The sequence below is a fragment of the Nansenia antarctica genome (genome assembly GCF_963989245.1).
Source record: "Nansenia antarctica genome assembly, chromosome: 7".
Lineage (NCBI taxonomy): Eukaryota > Metazoa > Chordata > Actinopteri > Argentiniformes > Microstomatidae > Nansenia > Nansenia antarctica.
Genome location: NC_137677.1, coordinates 22,658,030 through 22,679,824, shown reverse-complemented (window position 1 = coordinate 22,679,824; position 21,795 = coordinate 22,658,030). Strand labels below are relative to the sequence as shown.

The 21,795-nt window shown below is 44.0% G+C and overlaps 1 protein-coding gene across 1 annotated transcript in view; it reads right to left on the bottom strand.

Moving 5' to 3' along the window:
- Positions 1 to 4,965: 4,965 nt before the first annotated feature.
- The window catches only part of LOC308162487 (RNA ligase 1-like), a gene marked incomplete at its 5' end in the record, with an annotated part of 40,292 nt that continues 23,462 nt past the window's right edge, over positions 4,966 to 21,795 (bottom strand). The window contains 6 exons of the mRNA XM_080536637.1: positions 4,966 to 5,240; positions 5,516 to 5,629; positions 7,708 to 7,776; positions 17,278 to 17,447; positions 18,430 to 18,627; positions 20,927 to 21,043. Of these exons, the coding sequence (XP_080392763.1) occupies positions 5,154 to 5,240; positions 5,516 to 5,629; positions 7,708 to 7,776; positions 17,278 to 17,447; positions 18,430 to 18,627; positions 20,927 to 21,043 (755 nt within the window). The 3' untranslated portion in view covers positions 4,966 to 5,153. The remainder of the gene's footprint in view (positions 5,241 to 5,515; positions 5,630 to 7,707; positions 7,777 to 17,277; positions 17,448 to 18,429; positions 18,628 to 20,926; positions 21,044 to 21,795) is intronic.

Sequence of the window (21,795 nt, the reverse complement as noted above, 5' to 3'; positions counted from 1 at the left end):
AGAGGCCATATCTCTACTCCAGGAGTGGGAAGTGTTTTACAGATTCAGGAACGCAAAAGAAACACCAGAGATATAACCAAATTACTGTGATACAACAAATCTCTCTCTCTTTCTATAATTTAGGGTTAGAATGCAAAATGTCTCTATGATGTCTTTGCCTAGTGTAATAATTGTCTAAGTTTACAGAGTTATTAAAGCGTCATTTGATTCATTTTATCGTCACCATTCTTGCACTGATCCTTGCAACACATCGTCAACAGTCCTTCACACATAGTGTTAATTAAATTACTAGGATCAGATTCTTAACATTATTAAGATAAGCTTTACTGTGAACAGTACGTAGCCAAATTCCCTTACCAACCCTTTGTATTGTAACAGCCATCCTGACGCTCCACAGCAGATTCATCTGTTTATTGGTAAATGGTAAATGGTAAATGGACTGCACTTATATATAGCGCCTTTTTTGCTGCTCCAAAGCGCTTTACAACGGCCTCTCATTCACACACACATTCACATACCAATGGCGGCAAGCTGCCATGCAAGGCGCTGGCCCGCTCACTGGGAGCAATTTAGGGGTTCAGTGTCTTGCCCAAGGACACTTCGACATGTGGCCAGCTGGGGCTCGAACCGCTGATCTGCCAACCTTGTGATCATTAGGCGGCGACTCTACCTCATGCGCCACAGCCGCCCCAATTGTAGTAAATTGTGTCTTTGGTCACAGAACAGGAGAAGGTTGCGTGCTCAAACAGATTCTCTGATTGACCTTAATAGAAGCATTGTAATAACCGCATCGTAGGCAGTGTAAAGTGAAATAGGCAATATGGTTAGAGCAAACAATGCAATAACACTAAAGCAAATACAGACTCAAATCACTGAAGACCAAGGTATATTCCCAAATATTGACCGGGTGAGTTCATCAACACAACCTTGTCCTACGGCGAAGCCACCGACGAATGAAGCAGCTCTATAGGGTGCCAGAGAGAAACTCAAAGAGTCCTATGCCTATCTAAAGGCCAATGCACACGGCCCCGATTTTGTCGCACCGCCGAATTCGATTTGTTTTGAATGAGACAATGCACACGGCGTGCGATGCGATATTGTCGCAGGACAACATTCGATTCTCCATTCACACTAATTGAAATAATTCAAAGAATTGAGAATCTAATGTTGTCGTGCGACAAAATCGCACGCCGTGTGCATTGGCCTTAAGTCCTATGCATTCCAATACTGTAATTGCATCCAATCAGCACTGTATAGACACATTACGGTATTGTACTGTAATGTTTTGTACTTCACAATGTTGACTGCTTTAGGTCTGTTTATAATAATAATAATAACTTGGATTTATAAAGTGCCTTTCATAAAACGCAAGGACAATTCTAGGAAATGGTCAGACAGACAAAACAGAAAACAAACAAACAAAACAGAAACAGTGACTAGGGGCCAAAGGCCTTGGTGAACAGATGGGTTTTGAGGGCTGATTTGAGGGTGTCCAGGGTAGGGGGGGGGGCATTTCGGATCACTATGGGGAGAGAGTTCCAGAGGATATGTGCAGCCACGCTGAAGGCTTTGTCCCCAAAGTTCTGTAGGTTGGTGCGGAGGGTGGACAGCAGGCCCATGTCTGAGGACCGCAGGTTCCGGGAAGGGGTATGTTGGGAGAGGAGGTCAGTTAGGTACTGGGGGGTGCAGGCATGTTGTCTGTTTCAGAGAGTTCCTGAGCTAGATGCAGCTGCAGTCGCCGGTGTCTGTCTTGCCTTATTTTTTTGCCAAAAGGGCTTCTCTCAAAGATTCTTTTTTTGGACAGATACAGTAGAGAATTAGACAGGAAGGATGGGTGAGAGAGAGAGGAGGGATGACATGCAGGATATGTCCCCGGACGGAATCGAACCGGGGACCCTGCGGTTACATGGTCAACGCTTAACCCGCGCCCTTAAAGATGGCCACTTACTGAGATTCACCACAGATCAACATGTAGAATATTATTAAACTATTCAATGACCTGTTGGTATAACACAGTTGTGTCTGTCACAGTCTCAGCTCACGAATTCGGCGGAGTCGTGTAGCCGTGACGTGCAAAAGATATCAGATCATCGCTGTTTCAGTCAAATCCGGCGTTGTGTAGCCTATAAGCCACCGATCCATGATCTTGCCTGTAGACTCGTTAATAGATTATTAGCCTTCTGTAAAATGATCACAATTTACTCACGGCCGTTGCGGACCACTAGGGGGCACTGACGGACCATACTTTGAGAAAAACCTGGCCTAACACCGCATCACAAGCAGACAAACGAGACCGGCCGATCTGCATAGGCTCCTCCCCCGACCCGGAGGAGAAAGGGGTCGGGGGCAGCATTTCTCACCTTTCACTTTTTTTGACATGATACATTAAAATGCTCATAACTTTTTAAAATAAAGGGCTATCTCAGTCATTCAACCAGTTATGAATAGCTGAGAACTTCTAATTTATGGAAATATAAAAAAATGAAAATGTCAAAATGCCACCATGTGAAGGGTTTTCCCAGGCCACCACATAAATGTGCTTGTGTTACTAGGAACAACAACATTTTATTCATTTTTATTTAAAAATAACAACTTCTCCACAGTGCTGGGCTTCAGGCGGTTTATTTTCTTTTTTAGATGATTTCACCTGCGTTTACCTGTCCCTTTTCTGTTTCGAGTCTCGCGCCAAATCCGAGCCACTTCCCGAATCGGTCACGTGGACACTTCGCCTCTTACCATATACGTCATCAACACATGCCTCTTACCATATACGTCATCAACACATGCCTCGATACGCGCATCACAAATATCTGCCTCGGTTACTCGACACACGCTACGAAGCGTCGACACGGAAGGACACATCACTAGTGATGGCGAGATGAAGCTTCATGAACTGTTGAAGCTTTCCATCCAATTGCGTCACACATGGGCCGAAGCTTCGTGTTGCTTTATTTGCTCTACTGCGCCATCAAGTGGACAATAAATGTATAGCAGGCAGAGTGATAATGACACCGTGGCTTTGGTGTGTGAAGCTTTGAATTGAATAAATGTGCTTGTGTTACTACTAGGAACAACAACATTTTATTCATTTATTCATTCAACTTCTCCACAGTGCTGGGCTTCAGGCGGTTTCTTTTTTTTTAGACGATTTCACCTGCTTTTGAAAATATCCTTTCACAGGACACAGATGAAGCTGGGGTACATAGAAAAACAACGGCAAGTTTATACAAATTTCCCGAATCGGTCACGTGGTACGGCCGGCAGGCGAAGCTTCGCTCTTACCATACGTCATCAACACGTGCCTCGATACGCGCACCACAAAAATCTGCCTCGGTTACTCGACACACGCTACGAAGCGTCGACACGGAAGGACACATCACTATGGAGATAGATTTATATCATAAATACACACGTACGAAAGTATAATACGCAACCGTGTTTTGCTATCCATCCGCACACATCTCTTGAGTCGTGTGTCGTAAAAAGAATTCACGCGTGCGTGAACAGATCCACGCAAGCGTGTTTTGCTATCGACCCGCAAATATCTCTCCATCTGTGAACCGTGTTTTGTGAACCGTGTTTTGCTCTGCTTGGATTTACGTATGTATTTTTGAGACAAACATTTCCCTGTTTTGCCGTCTCGATTGGTAACTCGTAATATTCATTAGCTGATTATAAGGCGCTATCTGATTGGCCGGTGATCTGCGCTGTTCTTTCGACAAGATGAGTGTTTCTACCATCAGTTTCTACCACTCAGCAAATACGATAATACACTACGAGAGCACTTAGAATACATAATAGTTTACAAGTAATACGTTTATGTATTATATTAGTTATCCCCCCTCACATGTATTGTGGTTAACCTACATGTTTTGCTCACTGCACTTCTTATCCACCACTGATGTAAAAACCGAACAATTTCAGAATGTTTGCTTTTATAATATAGACTACCCACTTCAGTCACCTACACCACTGCTAGAAAGCATATGTTTGTAGTTGGAACAGGGAGCATTTTGAGGGAGGGGGTCAGAATATGGCAGCCTGCCTTTCATGCTGGCATATTCTGACCCCCCCCCCCCCTAACTATTGTTTGCAAAGTCTGAGACACGTCATATTGTTTGTGGTGACATCTTTAGGTCACTGGGTGGTACCCCTGAAAGTACATGCTTGTAGTTATAACAGGGAGCATTTTGAGGGGGGGGGGGGGGGGGGGGGTCAGAATATGCTAGCATGAAAGTCATGCAGGCATATTCTGACCCCCCCCCCTAACTATTGTAGATAAGACAAGAAGGCAAGTTGGTGCAAGTGCAAAAGTAGTCTAAAGTATATTTTCTTTGCAGGTATAACCTGACACCAGAACAAAAAAAGATATTAACACAATTCAAACAAAACAACAACATATGTAACAACCGAAACAAAACAAAAATGACAATGAATAGAGAAATATAGACATTATTTACAAAATCAACAAACGATTGATCATTTTGCTTAGAACAGTATTGTAGTAACATCCTAGGCTGATCTGTCTCATTAGACAACTGGAGTGCAGGAAAAATAGTGTGAGAGGAAGTCAATACAAACATAGGAGGGGCGGGTCCTAACCAGAGGTAATGAGGTAATATTTATCTCAACATCTCTCTTGTTGTCTCTGTAGTAACATACTTAAAACAATTATATCAAAACGTAAACCACAGCTTGGGTTCTGGCAGGTAGGCCCAGATAGGGGCCTGTCCTTGATTACAAAAAGTTGACGTTAGGAATAGGGTATAACGCTATGTACAGTAATGTTTATACAAAGTGAGTAAAAAGAAAACTAGAAAAATACTAAAACTAAAACGGGGAATGGCTGGTATAGGAGACCTACTTTAGGTTCTGAGTAATGACATGCTTAGATAAAACCACCACACACCGCCATTTAAAAAGCATAACATGCCATGCCCTGTAAGAGATCAATCTTACTATCAAACTATTACATTCAGCTCTGGAGTGTTGCATATCAATCTCACAACGCACTTGTGTAGGTCTGAGAAGATTGGATAGATGTGAGCAGTATGGTTATCAGCTCCATTGTGCCCTCTGATAATCCAATCCTCCCAGGTTTAGACAAGTGCATAGGGGGTAGGAAGTTGATTTGAGATCAAGTAGGGTATGCATCAGTAAATGGCCTCATCTATGTTGTCGTCACTATCCCCTCCGAACTCCTCTCCATTGTCAAAGTACGACATGATGTAGTCTGTCTCCTGCAGGGACACATTACATTTCAGGACACATTCAATGCGACTGTAAAAACTAATTCCTGTCAAAGGGGACATCCACCCTATGAACCATCAGAGTCAGTGAAAGAAGGATTTTAGGGGGACGTGGCCTCTCACATGAATTGTTATAGATCGTCTCCCTTGACCATTCTCAGACAGGGGTTTGATCCTGTGACCTTGCCATGAGGCTAAGATCCTGTTAATCTTTTATTTGTATTATTTCAAATACTTTTCTGAGATAGATAGAAAAGGATGCATACCTCTTCAAACTCCTCATCATACTCTTCCTCTCCCTCCTGCTCCTCCTCCTCTGGCTTTTTCTTTTCCCCTTCCTCTTCATCTGAACTCACTTCCTCCTCTTTCTTCTCGAGCGTCTGAAAGATTAAGCAAATGAATACAAGGTAACTGAAGATACTCATCCAAAGATCAAATACTCAAAGCTTGCAGCTAAATTACAGTTATTCCCTTGTTGTCACATACAGATTTCTAAGGACTCTTTATGTACATCCTTGCACACATACACGCCAGGGTTTCCGTTAGAAAAAATTGCCGCCGGACATCGTGTCCGGGAAGATTTCGATTTATCGGACAAACGTGATATATTCCGGTCATCATATTAAAATAAAAAAATAAAAAATAAATAAAAAAAATATATATAATATAGCTGTTTGTCGCGGTGATTACTGTTGTGTAGCGGCCTATATATGCCATTTAATGTCTATTTCTCATCCGATACGATTAGATGCGAGCTATATAATATATAATAATATAACATGATTCGCATGCGCGCTATGCCATTATGTCCAGCGCTGAACGGGCGCCTCACTGGGAACTGAACAGACAGCATCGATCAATGAACAGACTCCACATTACGTTAACTGAAGTTTGTTAAATTGTTTGGGATTAATGTGAGTTTTCTATTTTCTCTTTCCAGTTTTACCCTTTTTTTTATCAATAAAACAACGTCATTTCTATAACCAGGTCTCGCTGGTTGGGAAGGCATTTCGTTTAGCTGCCTGTCAAATCATACTTAATCGGACTCGGGAGTATGTCAATGAGGAGAACATAACTGTTTATTGAGAAACAATAGGCAGGCTGGGATACGTATATAAAGAAATACCACAATGTCTAGATGTATAACATTTTATTGAACAGTGCAAGCATGTAGGCTTCTGGCGTGACATCGTACCCCTAACGTTCTTAGGGCTTGTTTGAAAAGCTTAGACTGAAAGTTAGTGCCCTGGTCAGATTGTATAACAAGAGGAAGACCGAATGTGGAAAAAAACGTTGTTAAAGCTTTCACCACTGAGCTGGCTGATATGTTACGCAACGGAACAGCTTCGGGAAAACGAGTAGCAGCGCACATAATAGTAAGCAAATACTGACTTCCACTTTTAGTCCTAGGCAAAGGTCCAACACAATCAATTATTACACGTTCAAATGGCTCCCCTATAGCAGGAATGGGATGCAATGGTGCGGGTGGAATGGATTGATTAGGCTTACCCGCCATCTGACAAGTATGGCAACAGCGGCAGTGCTTGGCAACATCCGCCTTCAGTCCGGGCCAAAAGAAATGTTTCAATATCAGCTGTTAAGTTTTAGTTATACCTAAATGTCCTGACCACTGGCTCTCATGTGCTACAGATAACACCTGTTGTCTATAACCCACAGGCACAACCACTTGTTTTACAGTATTCCACTCACAACCATTTGCATAAGGAGGAGACCATTTACGCATTAATATCCCATCGTTAAGGAAATAAACTACGTTGCCCCCTATTTCAGATTCCTCACTAGCTGCATGTAAAAAACATTTGTTTAATGACTGATCAGCTACTTGAGCGACACGCAATCGCTCGCCGGTTACAGGCAGAGATAGGCTGTCAGCGGATGGTATGGTAGGACTCGGGGAGGATGGTAACTCTACCACTTTCTCCCTGGGAGAAGCTGAAACAATCGGGTTCTCATCCCTTTCAGAAAAGGCTTGCATAATCACACTATCACAGAGAGAAACATCGCTATCCTCCTCTCTGCCTCGACTCGATTGTGCACGAGTTATAGCGCACACCGGAAACAACCGCTGTTTCGCATAGGCAGCCTACACATTAGGAGTCATCATCATGCCGGTGTCAAATCATATCATAATAAAATAAATACATAGCCTATATATTCGTCTTTTTTAAAATAGAAGGAATCAGAATGTGAACTTTAGCGAATTGTATTCAAATTGTGCTTAGAGGGAATTATTTTCACCGGACATTTATGTCCGACGAGTTTTCAATTTGTCGGACTTCAACAACTTTTACCGGACAAAGTCCGGGAATTACCGGTTAACGGAAACCCTGATACACGCACACAGAGTCTGTGAAAAGTGTATTGACTGAAGTTATGTGCCTATAAGGCTATATGAGGTTAGAAGTTTATTCATTCAGTGTTGTGGACGAGATCCTACCTCTAGCTTACGGATTATCTCCTCTTTGTCCAATCGGGGCTTTTTACTGGGTTTGGGTCCCACTGGTGTCTCCAGAGTTAGAGATGTATCTTGAATAGAGGGAAAATAAGAAAAACAAATAGAATCTTATGATATCAACATTGTTCAAAATGTGTATGACATTATGGCCATATATAACATGACAATAATAATGTAAATTGGTCAATTATTAAAAGTATTACAGTTGTTTACGGTCGCTAAGTCACAGTGTTCAATACTGAAGTCACAGAGTCACAACTCTTCATACAGTCTGCATTACTAACATGCATGTTGGCCAATCACTTCATTCATATCTCAAAAGAAGCTTGTTCAACCATACACTGCCAACAATGTTCACCCAGAAAGCATACACAGTCATTCATAACATTCTGACTTACAAAACACTAACAACAGGGAGCATTGCAGTCCATATAATCGCCGGAGACTTTAATCATGCTGACCTGAAGGTAGTACTACCGAAGTTCTATCAGCATGTTAAATGTGCAACAAGAGGAGAAAAAACACTGGATAAGGTATACACCAACATCAAGCTTGCTTACAAGGCTAGACCGCTAGCTCATCTAGGCATGTCTGACCATGTGTCAATCCTCCTGATCCCAGCCTACACTACCATGAGGAAAAGTGCTCCCATCACCACTAAGACTGTCAGAACCTGGCCAGCAGGGTCCGCTCCACTGCAGATCTGCCTGAATGACACCTCATGGCAGGAATATGAGCATGAGGACCTGGAACAGTTCACGTCGTCGGTTCTGAACCACATAGTGAACTGCACCAACTCAGTCACCGTGGACAAACGGGTCCGGGTCTACCCCAACACGAAGCCATGGATGACTGGGAAGGTCCAAAAACTGATCAATGAGAGGGACAACGCCTTCGCAGGGAAGGGCACACTGCTGTACAGCACCACCAGGGCTAACCTAAAGCGCGGAATCCGGGAGGCCAAGGCAGACCACAGAGAGAAGATTGAGGAATGCTTCCTGAGCAACGACTCCAGGCGGGTGTGGCAGGGGGTTCAGCACATGACAAACTTCAGAGCCAACAGGCTCACAGCCGCAGAGGACGACCCCCTGCCGGCGGAAAAGCTGAACTCCTTCTACGCCCGGTTCGACGAGGGGCGAACGGAGGTAACCACAACACAAACACCACTCTCTCCAGCTCTCAAACAGCTATGCGAGACTGCTCTTTGTGGACTTCAGCTCTGCCTTCAACACCATCCTTCCAGCCAGGCTAGTGACCAAACTACTAGACCTGGGACTATCACACTCTATATGTGCATGGATCAAGGACTTCCTGTCCGACCGCCCCCAGAGAGTGCGGGTGGGCTCCCACACCTCCACAGCCCTCAGACTCAGCACTGGGTCCCCCCAGGGCTGCGTGCTAAGCCCCATCCTCTACAACCTCTACACCTACGACTTCACCCCCGTCCACCCCAGCAACTCCATCGTAAAGTTTGCAGACGACACCACCGTGGTGGGCTGCATCTCGGGGGGGGGACGAGGCGGCGTACAGGGATGAGGTAGAGCAGCTGAGCAAGCTGTGCAAGGTTAACAACCTGCTGCTGAACCAGTCAAAGACCCAGGAAATCATCGTGGACTTCAGGAGGAAAAAAATCTGAGGTCCAGCCCCTGCTCATCGACGGAGGGAGCGTGGAGAGAGTCTCAATCCTCCGATTCCTGGGGGTGCACATACAGGATGACCTGTCCTGGAAGAACAACACAGCAGCCATCATCAAGAAGGCACAACAGCGGCTCTTCTTCCTGAGAGTCCTCAGGAAGGACCACACCAGACAGGAGATACTGGTGGCCTTCTACAGCTGCGCAGTGGAGAGCATCCTCACCTACTGCATCTGCAACTGGTTCTCCAGCTGCACAGCCGCAGAGAGGAATGCGCTACAGAGAGTCGTGAGAACGGCCCAGAAGATCACCGGCGCCCCCCTCCCCTCTCTGGAAGAGCTGTACAACACACGCTGCCTCAGGAAGGCCTCCAAGATCTCCAGAGACCCATCTCACCCTGGGTACGAACACTTTGCTCGGCTGCCCTCGAACAGGCGGTACAGGACAAACAGACTGAAGCTCAGCTTCTACCCCAGGGCCATCCAGGCCCTGAACACAGCAAAGACCTAGGTTCTGGGCCCTGGACAGTCTGGACGGATTGATGGCAGCTGCTGGATTGAAAAATCAGGTGTAGTGCTGAGGCACAAATGTGTACATTTCAAGCCTGCAAACTGCGACACTTTAAATGAATGTGCAATAACACTATGTGCAATATGACAACCCTAGGGTACATAAGGTTGCAGAGAAATAGGAAATGTTAGAATAGGTATAGCATAGCATAGAGTACAGCACAGTGTTTTATCTGTACAGTATAGTATAGTGGATAGTGTACATAGCCTTTATTTATGTAAACCAGCTCCTTTCCCTTCTTGTTTTTTTAGTTTTTTTTCTTTCTTTCCTAGCACCAGGGGAGCCCCCCCTCCCAAATTTCGTTGTTTGGTACCTGTACTATATCAATGACAATAAAGACCATTCATTCATTCATTCATTCCATAGTTTGAATGATTTTCACAAGAATGAATATTTCATTATAAAAATGGTTTGATTTATAGTAATCATAGACAGAATAGTTGACTGTACAACTGTCTGTCAAGTATTAGGCAACAATCAGAAATGCCGCAATTTTGCTTCTATCCTGAAAAGTTTTTTTTTGTTTCGTTATCTTTGCAGAAAGTAAGTTACGGTACATTTACTTCAAAGTACACTACATTTACTTGTGTAAAATGAAAAGTGGAAAATAAAGTGGAAGATGCAAAGTTCAAACAAAAAAGAAAAACTGAAATTCCAGGGCTACAACACAATAGCAATCACACCAAAAATTTCTCACTCCTGAGGGTTTTGGTCTGGTCTGCATCTGGTCACATCTAATGTCTTCCTTGGCAATGCATCTAGTCTATTTCATTTCATTGTATATATTCTGCTAATATTTTCTAGACATTTCAATATGATTACTGCAAATAGTGAAAATACCACCGTTCATCCGTTATCAGACTTTGCTGAGGTGCTGGAACTGAAGAGTAATGCAAAAAAAGAGATGCAAAATAACAGCATCTGCACCAGGGTTTCCGTTAGAAAAAATTGCCGCCGGACATCGTGTCCGGGAAGATTTCGATTTACCGGACAAACGTGATATATTCCGGTCATCATATTAAAATATTATAAAAAAAATAATAATCAAAATCATATTTTTTTTTTCTCCAAATCTAATATAGCTGTTTGTCGCGGTGATTACTGTTGTGTAGCGGCCTATATATGCCATTTAATGTCTATTTCTCATCCGATACGATTAGATGCGAGCTATATAATATATGATAACATGATTCGCATGCGCGCTATGCCATTATGTCCAGCGCTGAACGGGCGCCTCACTGGGAACTGAACAGACAGCATCGATCAATGAACGGACTCCACATTACGTTAACTGAAGTTTGTTAAATTGTTTGGGATTAATGTGAGTTTTCTATTTTCTCTTTCCAGTTTTACCCTTTTTTTATCAATAAAACAACGTCATTTCTATAACCAGGTCTCGCTGGTTGGGAAGGCATTTCGTTTAGCTGCCTGTCAAATCATACTTAATCGGACTCGGGAGTATGACAATGAGGAGAACATAACTGTTTATTGAGAAACAATAGGCAGGCTGGGATACGTATATAAAGAAATACCACAATGTCTAGATGTATAACATTTTATTGAACAGTGCAAGCATGTAGGCTTCTGGCGTGACATCGTACCCCTAACGTTCTTAGGGCTTGTTTGAAAAGCTTAGACTGAAAGTTAGTGCCCTGGTCAGATTGTATAACAAGAGGAAGACCGAATGTGGAAAAAAACGTTGTTAAAGCTTTCACCACTGAGCTGGCTGATATGTTACGCAACGGAACAGCTTCGGGAAAACGAGTAGCAGTGCACATAATAGTGAGCAAATACTGACTTCCACTTTTAGTCCTAGGCAAAGGTCCAACACAATCAATTATTACACGTTCAAATGGCTCCCCTATAGCAGGAATGGGATGCAATGGTGCAGGTGGAATGGATTGATTAGGCTTACCCGCCATCTGACAAGTATGGCAACAGCGGCAGTGCTTGGCAACATCCGCCTTCAGTCCGGGCCAAAAGAAATGTTTCAATATCAGCTGATAAGTTTTAGTTATACCTAAATGTCCTGACCACTGGCTCTCATGTGCTACAGATAACACCTGTTGTCTATAACCCACAGGCACAACCACTTGTTTTACAGTATTCCACTCACATCCATTTGCATTAGGAGGAGACCATTTACGCATTAATATCCCATCGTTAAGGAAATAAACTACGTTGCCCCCTATTTCAGATTCCTCACTAGCTGCATGTAAAAAACATTTGTTTAATGACTGATCAGCTACTTGAGCGACACGCAATCGCTCGCCGGTTACAGGCAGAGATAGGCTGTCAGCGGATGGTATGGTAGGACTCGGGGAGGATGGTAACTCTACCACTTTCTCCCTGGGAGAAGCTGAAACAATCGGGTTCTCATCCCTTTCAGAAAAGGCTTGCATAATCACACTCTCACAGAGAGAAACATCGCTATCCTCCTCTCTGCCTCGACTCGATTGTGCACGAGTTATAGCGCACACCGGAAACAACCGCTGTTTCGCATAGGCAGCCTACACATTAGGAGTCATCATCATGCCGGTGTCAAATCATATCATAATAAAAGAAATACATAGCCTATATATTCGTCTTTTTTAAAATAGAAGGAATCAGAATGTGAACTTTAGCGAATTGTATTCAAATTGTGCTTAGAGGGAATTATTTTCACCGGACATTTATGTCCGACGAGTTTTCAATTTGTCGGACTTCAACAAATTTTACCGGACAAAGACCGGTAATTACCGGTTAACGGAAACCCTGATCTGCACACTCAAACACTGTGCACAAAAACAGTTTATTGCTTGCGAGCTTTCTGTCATATATGACAGGAACACAAGGACCATATAAGCATAGTAAGCAGTGCTTACCCAACGAAAAAAGGACAGTGAAAATATTAAAATAAAAGTGCATGTAACCGTTTGTTTGTTTTCATTAAAAGAGTCGTATTTTAGGTCCCAGGGCAGCAGGAGTCATTCATTTTGGTGCCACCTGCAGGAGTAAGCACTCGCTATTCTGCTTGCTTGCATTGCATTGCATTATAAGCACTTCTCTCTCTGCTTTCCCTCGCGTACATTCGAATGCGTGAAAATGTCTTTTTTATTTTTTCCGATGCCTCAGCCCGCTGTTTAATGTGGCCAGGGTAAGCATGCTTACCAGCCAATCAGTAGTTCGTTCATTCCGATAAGAGCTACTGATTGGCTCTTATCACTTTCAAGTTCACTTAACATTTCACCTTACTTTGGCCCAATCCCGATTCCCTTTCTACCCCTATGGCTCGTTTTCGAGTGTGACTCGATTCGAAGCCAAGGCCTTCGAACAGAGCCACAAGCCATAGGGGTTGAAATCTACCCCTTTGAATTGGGACGGCCCTTCACGACGGCTACGTCATCAGCAGTGGTTTAAAAGGACGCGGTACGGGTGACGCGTTATGTTGCCGGCGAATTCTCACATCTCGCAATGCCTTCTTCAGCTGTGTTTATTTCTGTTGCGTGTGCTATAAGCATATTTTTTCGTTTATTATCAACACACCTGAGAAATCATGGAAGAGGGACAACCCTTCAAGACCGATACGTCATCAGGAATATCGTAGAAAAGCATTGACGCTCGCGACTCATTCACAACTTCACTTTTACGCTATCAATCGATCAAACAAGTCATCAAATAAAAAAGAACAATGTTTCATTGTCAGACCATGACAGAATAACGGCGCTCTAACCTGTATGAAACCTGTGCTCCTACCCTGCCAGTCTGCACTGATTTAGGACAACAGTGCAACAACTTCGCGGCTGAACTTAAGTAAAATTTACGGCGTCATATACCATCAATGGGGAAACATGGAAAAATGCATGACTTACATATTTAATTTTATGACGTTCCGAAATCCGAAGTGACAGGAACGCTGGAGAAACAGCCGCTGTCCACTGCATTAATTAACTACATGTCCTTGATGAGTCTCCCGCTCACTGCGCTCCATCAAAAATTTCACATCCATCAATAATATTACATAATAACAACTGCTCGGATTAGATTGCGAGTTGTTTTGGTATGCCGCAATATTTATACCACCAAGGGGGGGGGGGGGGAATTCGCGCCTATCATGCACATATCAGCCTGTGGATAGAAAACTTAAGATAGATAACTTTACATTAAATATGTCTACCATCATCCGCTGTCAAACACCACAATTTATTTCATGATTGTACATCTCTGAAATGTTAATCGCGCACATTTCTATGGGTCAGTTGCCGGGGCAGAGGAACAGGGTGACTGTCAGCCTGTGACAAACGCGCAGATATGAGTGCTCCGGTGTCTTGCTTTAGTAGTCTAATGGAAGTGATCAGGCATAACAGTGATTTTTTTGTTATGCTTGTTATAAAGAAAAGGTCTACATAATGCATTGTAATGACATTAAACTAACGTTTGATAGATAACTTTACATATGTGTACCATCATCCGCTGTCAAACGCCACAGGTAATAATTGATTTATGATTGTACATCTCTGAAATGCTCGACTGTCATGCAGCCTGTAACGTTAGACACACAGCACATCGGCATAATAACATTTTGTTGTTGTTGTGCTTGTTATAAAGAAAAGGTCTATAATGCATTTAAATGAATGATACAACCCATTAATAATATTACATAATAACAACTGCTCAGATTAGATTGCGGGTGCCGCTACATGGAAATAGGTAAAAATGTGCATCATGTACAAGTCAGCCGAACGTTTGACAGATAACTTTACATATGTGTACCATCATCCGCTGTCAAACGCCACAGGTAATAATTGATTTATGATTGTACATCTCTGAAATGCTCGACTGTCATGCAGCGTTGTGTTACTGTAACGTTAGACACAGCACCGACATAAAAGCGTTTTTTTTTTGGTTATGCTTGTTATAAATAAAAGGTCTATAATGCATTGTAATGACATTAAACTAAGATAATAAGATGGTTATCATAATTTTTAAAATCTTTATTAATAAGTAATTACAGAGAAAGTAAAATGACATTTCCGCATTGAATAGAGCGACATAAGATTTCTGTAGATGATTCGCAATGCATCCTGGAATCAAGGGGTAGCGTACCCCTATGGCTTCGAAGCTAGTCTGGTCCTGGAATCGCTCTAAACAAAGTCATAGTTAGCCCTCGAAATGAAGCCATGGCCCGATGAAATATGAATTGGGACAGCCCTCCCCCTAAACGTGAACGCGCAAATCAAGCCATAGGGGTGAAAACGAAGTCATAGGGGTGAATTGGGATTGGCCCTTTCTCTCGCCCGGCAGAATAGCTTATGCTAGCTAGCTCAAACGATCTAAATAATAATAATCAATAAGGATAACTTGCTTGATATTGTGAATATGGACATTACTGTCAGCGACCTAAAGGGATTTCGTAGACTGGACTGGACTGGCTAAAGGCCGCCCGAAGCCACCGCTCACCGATCTTCACACCCAGAAAGGGAGAGTCGCTAGGGGCTACAGCAAGCCTGGTATGAGCGGTTTATATGATGTATATGACTCGCGAGGCTGGTGGCGATCTGTGCTTGTTTATATGGTTTGAGTACTGCTGTGCTGCTGGTTATGGCTTCTTATTTAAGACTTCCTCTGCTTTTACCTTTGAATGTAGGCCTGTGCCGTTGTGTTTGGAGAGAGAGCTGCTTAATCAATCGCTGAGATAGGCCTAATGTCGCTGTCCGTGCCAGTGGTTCTGGACCAAAAGTGTTTGAGAGAGATAGAGAGGGAGGGTTTGTGATGTGATGTCAAGTGCCTGTGTGACAAAAGTGTGAAAAGAAAGTGTGTTGTGAGTTTACTATGGAGGATGGAAACGGTGTGTGTCTGTGTTGTGCGTGTGTGCGTTTGCGATGTTGAAACTGGACTTGTAGATTTCAGCAGGTTGGCTACTTGAAAAGATCTTGGTTCAAAAAAGATTGAACAATGAGCACCCCTGATATAGTCGAAACTGGCAACTGTTTTTTTTGTTTTTGGTAATCTGATCACAAAGTGACCCTACAGTTTATTAGCGGGTTCTAGGGCATCAAAATTGCATTTCCTTGAAACTGCGTTCACTGATAGCGTGTATGTGTAATTATGTGTATTTCTATATCTTATGCTTACCCAATCTAAAAGCTCACGGCACGTGCCGGCAGGAATATGATTACTGCAAAAATGCACCAAATCATTCTGTTTTGAACGTGTTCTTCAGAGTTTTGAACACAGTATGTTAACAATGGAAAAATGTGTTGCAAATACATAATGTTTTGCAGGTGGGGGAGTTTGAATGAGAGAAGTGTTATGGATTTTGGAGAACGTGGTCATTGAATGCATTTTGTATGAAAGCAATGCACAAATCACAGCAAGTCACAGTTTGGCCCACATGGACTTCTGCCTTGCTGACTGTATGAAGAGTTGTGACTCTGTGACTTCAGTATTGAACATTATACAACAGTTAGTTCCGACCAAGTAATTTGATTGGACAAGAGGCATTCCATGAGTGCTGATATACAGTATAACAGCACTGGGACTTTTAACTATATGTATCACTCCGCCTCACAGATGTTCTACTAAATGACCGTTAATTAGACTACATGTTTGTGTTCAGGTTACTAGGCAACAGTCCATTTGAAGTTCAGTTGCGGAACTATTTTTTGTTTATTTTTATGATTAAATAAACAAACAAATCATAATCTGTTGTCGCTTTATAATGGGATATAGAGAGAAAACTAGGATATAAAGAGAAACCTAAGATAGCCAAATCATGTCTTAGGAGACACAGTGCTGGGTAAATGGTAAATGGACTGCACTTATATAGCGCCTTTTTTGTTGCTCCAAAGCGCTTTACAACGGCCTCTCATTCACCCATTCACACACACATTCACACACCAATGGCGGCAAGCTACCATGCAAGGCGCCGGCCCGCTCACTGGGAGCAATTTTGGGTTTCAGTGTCTTGCCCAAGGACACTTCGACATGTGGCCAGCCGGGGCTCGAACCGCTGATCTGCCAACCTTGCGATCATTAGACGGCGCCTCTACCTCCTGAGACACAGCCTCTACCTCCTGAGACACAGCCTCTACCTCCTGAGACACAACCTCTACCTCCTGAGACACAGCCTCTACTTCCTGAGACACAGCCTCTACCTCCTGAGACACAGCCTCTACCTCCTGAGACACAACCTCTACCTCCTGAGACACGGCCTCTACCTCCTGAGACACAGCCTCTACCTCCTGAGACACAGCCTCTACCTCCTGAGACACAGCCTCTACCTCCTGAGACACAGCCACCCCATTACTGGGGGTGGTAATGTCTCGGGTCGAGACTGGAGAGATGGAGAGAGGGAGAGATGGGTTACCTTCACCATGGTTCCATCCTGGCAGTGCCAGACGAGGCCCTCCACCTGCCCCTCCCGGCCCTCCTGGAACCAGGACCGCAGCGCCTGGTACTCCACCGGGGGGGGGTTGGGGACGCGCACACTCCCATGAGCCACCAGGACGTGGAGGGGCTGCTTCTTCTGGCCCATTCCTACCAGAGACACAAACAACATGAGAGATGTGACAGGAGGACCACATGAGAGATGTGACATGACGACATGAGAGAGAATGTGACAGGAGGACCACATGAGAGAGATGTGACAGGACCACATGAGAGAGTGTGACATGACCACATGAGAGAATGTGACATGACCACATGAGAGAGAGATGTGACATGACCACATGAGAGATGTGACAGGACCACATGAGAGAATGTGACAGGAGGACCACATGAGAGAGAGATGTGACAGGACCACATAAGAGATGTGACAGGACCACATGAGAGAATGTGACATGACCACATGAGAGAGAGATGTGACAGGACCACGTGAGAGAGATGTGACAGGACCACATGAGAGAGAGATGTGACAGGAGGACCACATGAGAGAATGTGACAGGACCACATGAGAGAGATGTGACAGGACCACATGAGAGAGAGATGTGACAGGACCACATGAGAGAGAGATGTGACAGGAGGACCACATGAGAGATGTGACATGACCACATGAGAGAATGTGACATGACCACATGAGAGAGACTCACTTAAACACTCACTTTCAGATGTTGTCTCGGATCACTGCACTTGCTTTTAAGATAACTTCCCCCTGCTGTAATGTATAGATATTTTTGATACTGTATTGCACTCATGTTTTATATTGTATATATCGTGTTTTGTATCGTATATACTGTGTTGTGTTCTGTGTACTGACTTGCCTCTGTTCTGCCAATTGGCCAGATCGTCGTTGCAAATGAGAATTTGTTCTCAACTGACCTATCTGGTTAAATAAAGGTTAAATAAAAGAGAATATGTGACAGGAGGACGACCACATGAGAGAGATGTGACAGGACCACATGAGAGAGAATATGTGACAGGACCACATGAGAGAATGTGACAGGACCACATGAGAGATGTGACAGGACCACATGAGAGAGAATGTGACAGGACTACATGAGAGAGAAGATGTCACGTTTACCGTACGGGTTCCCGTTGACGTTGGTTCCGACCAGCTCCAGGGTTTGTTCCAGCAGGTCGGCCAGCGGCACAGCGGTGAGCTCCAGCACCGCCTCCTCCTGGGCTCTGGGTCTCAGGACCAGCGCCGCCCCGGCCTCATAGTCCACCACAGAGGAGTGCCAGCAGTACTGCTTATTCTCCCTCTCCACGGGGACCCACCCTGGACACAACCACAGGGAATCATCAGCTCGTGACGTTAGAATGATAAGCTTCTATCTCCATTTAGAATGATAAGGTTCTATCTCCGTTTAGAATGATAAGGTTCTATCTCCATTTAGAATTATAAGGTTCTATCTCAATTTTTGGTCAAAATTTAGTTTTTTACATAATCTGATACATTAGGTGTTTATTAATGCCTGTGTGGTGTTATTTTAAAAATGTTTACATTTTTTAGTTTGTAATTAATAAAATACAAAGGTTCCATCTCACAGAACATAATGGAATGTAAAAACTTTGACGCTCAATATCTCTGAACTACCCTAAACGGAGATAGAACCTTATCATTCTAGACGGAGATAGAACCTTATCATTCTAAACGGAGATAGAACCTTATCATTCTAGACGGAGATAGAACCTTATCATTCTAGACACAGATAGAACCTTATCATTCTAGACGGAGATAGAACCTTATCATTCTAGACGGAGATAGAACCTTATCATTCTAAACGGAGATAGAACCTTATCATTCTAAATGGAGATAGAACCTTATCATTCTAAGCTCACGAGTTTTCAAAGAAATGCCGGTTGAGAGAGGACGCTGGCGTTGCTTGTTCGCCACTTCTCCGCCCGAAATCTACTAGGTGTAATTGCAGTACACAGAGTAGATTGTCCTACAAAGACACTTAAGGCCAATGCACACGGCCCCGATTTTGTCGCACCGTCGAATTCGATTCCATTGTTTTGAATGAGACAATGCACACGGCGTGCGATGCGATTTTGTCGCACGGCAACATTCGATTCTCCATTCACACCCACTCACTTCGGTGGTGTGAATTGAGAATCGAATGTTGTTGTGCGACAAAATCGCACGCCGTGTGCATTGGGCTTTAGATTTAGATTTAGTAATCTAAAAATGTATTACACCCCTATACTTTCTTTTATCTATTTCTTGGTTTCTTTTCATTTTACTACTCGATTTTTTCAGTTTGTAAAGCGTCTTTGAGTGTCTATATAAGTCCAATCTATTATTATTATTATTATTATCAGTACTTTTCTACTTCATAATAATAATAATAATAATTCATTGTATTTATATAGCGCTTTTCCGGGGCTCAAAGACGCTGACAATATGGGAAAAACAGAAAACACAAGCAACAGATAACATGAACACATAGAACACAGAGTTAACGAACAGACACAGGGAACAATTAACACAGCAATGTCCAGGGGGGGAGGGGGGGGGGCAGGGTTAGGGGAGATGGTTAGGGGTAGGGGAGGTTGTATGCATGTCCAGGGGGGGAGGGAGGGGGGGGTGGCAGGGTTAGGGGAGATGGTTAGGGGTAGGGAAGGTTGTATGCATGTCCAGGGGGGGAGGGGGGTGGCAGGGTTAGGGGAGATGGTTAGGGGTAGGGAAGGTTGTATGCATGTCCAGGGGGGGAGGTGGGTGGCAGGGTTAGGGGAGATGGTTAGGGGTAGGGGAGGTTGTATGCATGTCCAGAGGAGGGGGGGGGGGGTGGCAGGGTTAGGGGAGATGGTTAGGGGTAGGAGAGGTTGTATGCATGTCCAGGGGGGGAGGGGGGTGGCAGGGTTAGGGGAGATGGTTAGGGGTAGGGGAGGTTGTATGCATGTCCAGGGGGGGCGGGGGTGGCAGGGTTAGGGGAGATGGTTAGGGGTAGGGGAGGTTGTATGCGTGGGAGAACAGGTAGGTTTTGAGGTGGGATTTAAAAGTGGAGAGTGAGGGTGAGTCTCTGAGTGGTTGAGGGAGAGAGTTCCAGAGGCGGGGTGCAGCTCGTGAAAAAGCACGGTTTGAGTTTGGAGGGTGGGACAGTGAGGGGAACAGTGGATGAGGAGGGAGGGTACAGGTAGGGTGGTGGGGGAGAAGGAGGTCAGTCAGGTAAGGGGGGGGGGGCAGGCTGTGGAGGGCTTTGTATGTGAGGAGGAGAACTTTGAATGTATACGTTCTTTGATGGGGAGCCAGTGGACAGGAGGCCTAACCACCCTGTCATCTGAGAGAAGCATCACGTCAGTGACTTACCTTACTAACCCTGCTTAAGTAATGGGACAATAAACCATTTTTTATTCTTTTGGCCCTATAGTCCAGAACTTTAAATCAAACAGTTACTATTATGCACACAAATACCATGAAATAAAAGCAGAGAATCTGCACTCTAACCTCACAGTGATGGTTTGATTTAAATCCAAACCTTTGAAGGAGAAGGAGGAAAAATGCCTCAGTCCCATTAATCAAAGAGATCTGGTAGCCAAGCTTTATGTTGTGTTATGAATGTGCAGACACACACCTGGGATGTGTCCGTTCTCATCAGGCACGGGCTGTCCGTGGCGGTGTTGGACCCGGAGCGCTGGGACCCACGCCTCCGGCACATTCCGAAAGTCCTCCTCCACATTCCAGCTGAACCCTGATCACCCAGAGCAGAGCGTTGGACGGTCATTCACCTTCACTTCTTTTATCCTTAACTTTTAGAACGTCCATAAATCCATAGGGTATTTCATTACACACTTTTTTGTTTTTCGCTCCAATTTTTCATGCGTTGAAATCAAAGATCTAAGACTTTTTCTATGTACACAAAAGCCCTATTTCTGTCAGATTTCTGTTCATAAATGTGTTTAAATCTGTGTTAGTGAGCACTTCTACCGTTGCCTAGATAATCCATCCACCTGACAGGTGTGGCGTATCCAGACGCTGATTAGACAGCATGATTATGTAGGGGGAAAATATGTTGTCATTACTGTAGTATTATTACACTCTTGTGATCAGTCAGACTGTCTGGGCAGATTAACACATTGACGACCCCAACGCTTAATCAGCCATGAGGCGCACTTAACGAGCCTGTGAGTAAAGAAACATGTTAGCCTGTATCTCTTTGCACTCGATCAAAAGTCAGGACCCTCCTTTCATGACTTGTCCTAGATATGTGCGTTCTACCACCCCAGTATCCTTACATTTTCAACATCACATCAGGATAAGCTAGTATGAAGATGTTTTGCAGTTTTTCTGTGTAGGAAGCAGGAGGCTAATTTACAAGACGGCCAACTAGTGGTCGTTGTGTGTAAATGGCAGCTTGAGCATTGTAAAGAGGGGCTCTTTTAGTAGGTAAAAAGGCACGACTGTTCTGGTGTTAAAGAGGTCCAGTTGGACGCCACGTAAACG